Here is a 4,327-nt window from a genome sequence, read left to right as displayed (position 1 = left end):
ACACATCCTGTCTCAAAATGATGCAGAAAAACTAGTCCATGCATTTGTTACTTCAAGGCTGGATTACTGCAACTCATTGTTATCAGGTTGTCCCAAAAAGTTGCTTAAGACACTTCAGTTGATCCAAAATACAGTGGCACGTGTATTGACAAGAACAAGGAAACGGGATCATATTACTCCTGTATTAGCTGCTCTGCACTGGCTCCCGGTAAAATACAGAATAGAATTCAAAATCCTTCTCCTGACTTACAAATCAATTAATGGTCAGACTCCAGCAGATCTTAAAGATCTCATAGTACCTTATAAACCAACTAGAGCATTGCGCTCCCAGACTGCAGGGTTACTTGTAGTTCCTAGAGTCTCTAAGAGTACAATGGGAGCCAGAGCCTTCAGCTATCAAGCTCCTCTCCAGTGGAACCAGCTTCCAGTTTGTGTTCGGGAGGCAGACACCCTCTCCACATTTAAGAGTAGGCTAAAGACTTTCCTTTTTGATAAAGCTTATAGTTAGGGCTGGCTCAGGTTTGCCCTGGATCAGCCCCTAGTTATGCTGCTATAGGCTTAGACTGCCGGGGGACACCTCCCTGCTCTCTTCCTTCTCTTCCTCTCTCCTCCCCTCCCTCTCTCTCTCTCTCTCTCTCTCTCTCTATCTGTATGCATTTATGTAAATGTCGTGTTACTAACTCATCATCCGGGATATCATCCCCGGAGTTTCTGTGTCTATCATGTGGCAGGTTGCCACTGATAAAGTTTACGTCTTTTTGACATTTTCCTGGATTCATCCAAACTTTCTCTTTTTCAACTCATCATTTTCTGTCAAATGTTGTATTTGTACTATGTTGTTTATCCTGTACACACGACATCTATTGCACGTCTGTCCGTCCTGGGAGAGGGATCCCTCCTCAGTTGCTCTCCCTGAGGTTTCTTCCATTTTTCCCCCTTTAATTTTGGAGTTTCTTTTAGGAAGTTTTTCCTTGTGCGATGCGAGGGTCTAAGGACAGAGGGTGTCGTATCCTGTACAGTCTGTAAAGCACACTGAGACAAATGTATAATTTGTGATATTGGGCTATATAAATAAATTTGATTTGACTATAAAAGTACAGCCAGGGCTTCTGGGAAGGCCATTCATTTTCTCAGGTATTTGGACACAAACCAAAGTATTTGAGAAATCAAAAGGGGTTATCAAAGTTACTACAGTTCTAGCTGTTGAGATATTTAAGTTTTTTTTTTTTTAAAAGAGCATTGGTCCATGAACCTCCCCTGAATAAATAAAGCTTGTTCCAATGACAGCTCCACAACAACAAGCATCAAGGAACTGTAGTGATCATGATTTGGACTCATGCAAACAAAAGAGCTGTGATCCAAGATTGCAACATCATGCACACAATGATACTTTGTGACATGGAGCAGGTCTGCCCCCTGAGGAAACAGCATATCAACATGTGATGACTGTAAACTATCAAGCTAATGTCACCAACATCTGACAAGTCAAAGTGTTAACACAACAATACGACTTCAATCATTTAAATACAATTTTTTTAATTGATGTGGTCAACTTGTCCATTTAGTCCAAACACAAAAGGTATTCACTGGCAATCATATTGAATAGTTACTGGCAGCATGTCCTCCTGTTAGCAACGCTTCACAGGCTTGACACCTTTTATACATGTATTTTTATGATGAATTGTAAATAAAGTAATAACTCTGTGCGCCGGTTGTGTGGAACACGAGTGAGAGAGTCAGCTTGCGCAGCAAGTAAAAAATAAACACAGCATGAAGGCAAACAGCAGAGAATGGTAAATACACATTCTTTTCATTTGTATATGGTTTAGCATCACTGAATCCACATTAAGGAACTGTCTCTGACCACACTAACTGTCCAAATACATGTTTGAAGTTTAAAAAAAACAAGTTTTTCTGATCACTTCAAAAGCAGTTATTTAAATTGTCATTGTTTTCCATAGATTAAACTCCAGGCCTGTAATGGTAGTCTCATAGTGTCAAACAAGCCAAGCTTTACTATTATACTATGCTAAATGTAATCGGCCTTCAGTGGTGAACCTGACATGAACCATCCTCAGCAACACATCACAGCTAAGCAATGTTGTGTAATGGGCAGATACAACGACACAGCCAGAATCCTGAACAGGTGGAAGATGACTGGATGTGACTCAGTCCTTGCATTCAAGAACCATCAGTCAACATTGTTGTGATAACGCCTCAAAATCCAATGTAGTCACATGCTTTCAACATCTAAAAGGTAGCATATTCTAAGCTGTTAAAAAAACGATTCTTTAAAGGTTTAAAAACATAAAGATCTTGTATAACATGCATGAGACACTATGCGTTTTTAGCAGTTTCTTCCTAAATTAAAGAAAGAAACAAGCAATGTTCTGAGGAAAATGTAAGTTGTTGCATAGTGAAAGTGTGAAGTAAAAATATTTAGATTAGAAACTATTAGTCGATTAATAAATCGATTTAGAATTCCAAGCCGCACATTTTTTTATTACTAATATTTATGCAAACATTCTCGCGTTCCAGGTTGTCAATTGTGAGGATTTGCTGCATTTCATCATCTTATTTGACAGGTAACTAAATATCTTGGGATTTTGGACTGTTGGTCGAACAAAACCGGTTTCCAATCTTAAGGAAATTGTCATGGAATCATATTTTAAAATTGAGTTTTGACTCATTAGATGTTGCCTTTAGTGATAGATGTGGGACTCCAACGCATATTTTCTCTGCACTGCCCAGTTTATTTTGAGGTGTTCAATAAACCTGAGCCCCTCAAATGTATAAGAGATGCGTAGCAAGTCTAAGTGTGACGGGCCAACGCAGGCTGCAGACTACAGGGCTCCTCTGATCACGACACGAGATGGATAACATGTAGGCTACTAGCGAGGTCTGCAGTGAGTGAGTCAGTGTGAATCACTCAGTGGCAGCCTGTTTTCACCTGGAGGCTTCACGTCAGCACCAGCATCTTAATCTCATCATGAGCTTCCAGCCTGACATGCTCATTCAGCCCCATTCCCCACCACGACAAGTAAACATGTCGGACTGCTGTTACGTGTGTAAATGGCAAAACAACGGAAACCTCAGCTACAGCCTTACCGTTTGAACATCATCTCCATGTCTTTAATCTGTTTACGGGAGAACTCCTTGAATTCCGTGTAGGGGTTGAAGACACGGGTCAGTCGAGGAGCAGCGTTGCCCTCATTGATGTCCTGTCTGCGGGTCAGTATCGCGGACAGCTCGGAGGACGAGTCGCCGCAGGCTCCATCGGCCTCCTGCGGTTTGGGTCGGACCGGGCTGTGTTCGGGTTCCGGCCTCGGCTCAGCCTCCTGCGTAGCGGCCAGTCGTGACTGCAGCTTCCTCGCCAGCTCTTCAGATGCCATGCTGAGAGTACCACGCTGTTCACTGTGGCTTTCAGAGAGAATGGAGCCTGACAGCCGTTTCAAGTACCACTGTCAAACTGCGCGTGGACTGCCTATAAGAGAGAGAATAAGCTTCCGGTCGCACTTTTTCAAAATAAGACGGTCATCACTACAAATATACAATACTTTCAATGAGGGTTCCAAATATGTTTTGTTTGGCTTCCACATATGTGGTAACAGTTTAACTTTCAGTGCCTGGATTTGGAAAGAAATTTAGTTTTTACTTTTCAGTTAAAAAAAAAGATGGAATAACAGCAAAAATATTGAGATTCACCTCACAAGAGATGGCCGAAAATGCCGAAAAGATGAGTTTAAACTGCTGTTAACGGTGCTGTGTGTAAATTATGCCAGAATTAAAATCCCAAAAAATAAAACACACATGTTTGTGTGCATACATATATTTAAAAATAAATTATATATACACATATTGCATGTAACTGTCTTCACGTTTTCCCTGTTTATGTAGTTGTACTGCACTTTAATTTTGGTTCCTACCTTTAAAATACAAATTCATAGAGGCGGAGCTAATCTGCGGTGTTTGTGTGACACTGTTTATTTATTCGATGCACTTGGTGATTGCGGCTCCTGACCCTATGCAGAACAGCGTGAGCTTGCGATCTCTTCGAATATAAAGTTAAATAAATGTAGTTTAAGACATCAGCCCCTCTAAATGACAAGCAGCCTACGAGTTCTCAAAGAGTTCTTTGGGAATAAACCCCGTATTTTAAAACAAGACCTCGGCCTCGTGTTCATTACTGGAGGGAGCTACACTGTATATAATTGAAAGTTAGATATATGGCGGTTCCGCCACCCGAAAGAGACAGTATTCCTCCTTTTCAGACGTTCACGACACATTCCAGAATAGATAATATCTTTATTGACAACAGGTTAATCCC

The 4,327-nt window shown here is 41.0% G+C and overlaps 1 protein-coding gene across 1 annotated transcript in view; it reads right to left on the bottom strand.

Annotated features, from left to right (window-relative positions):
• Nucleotides 1-3,462, bottom strand: part of efhd1 (EF-hand domain family, member D1) — a 29,251-nt gene extending 25,789 nt beyond the window's left edge. The window contains exon 1 of the mRNA XM_029446190.1: nt 3,336-3,462. Within this exon, the coding sequence (XP_029302050.1) occupies nt 3,336-3,392 (57 nt within the window). The 5' untranslated portion in view covers nt 3,393-3,462. The remainder of the gene's footprint in view (nt 1-3,335) is intronic.
• Between the last annotated feature and the right edge of the window lie 865 nt (nt 3,463-4,327).

Source organism: Cottoperca gobio, chromosome 13 (assembly GCF_900634415.1).
Source record: "Cottoperca gobio chromosome 13, fCotGob3.1, whole genome shotgun sequence".
NCBI lineage: Eukaryota > Metazoa > Chordata > Actinopteri > Perciformes > Bovichtidae > Cottoperca > Cottoperca gobio.
This window is presented reverse-complemented; position numbering and strand designations above follow the sequence as displayed.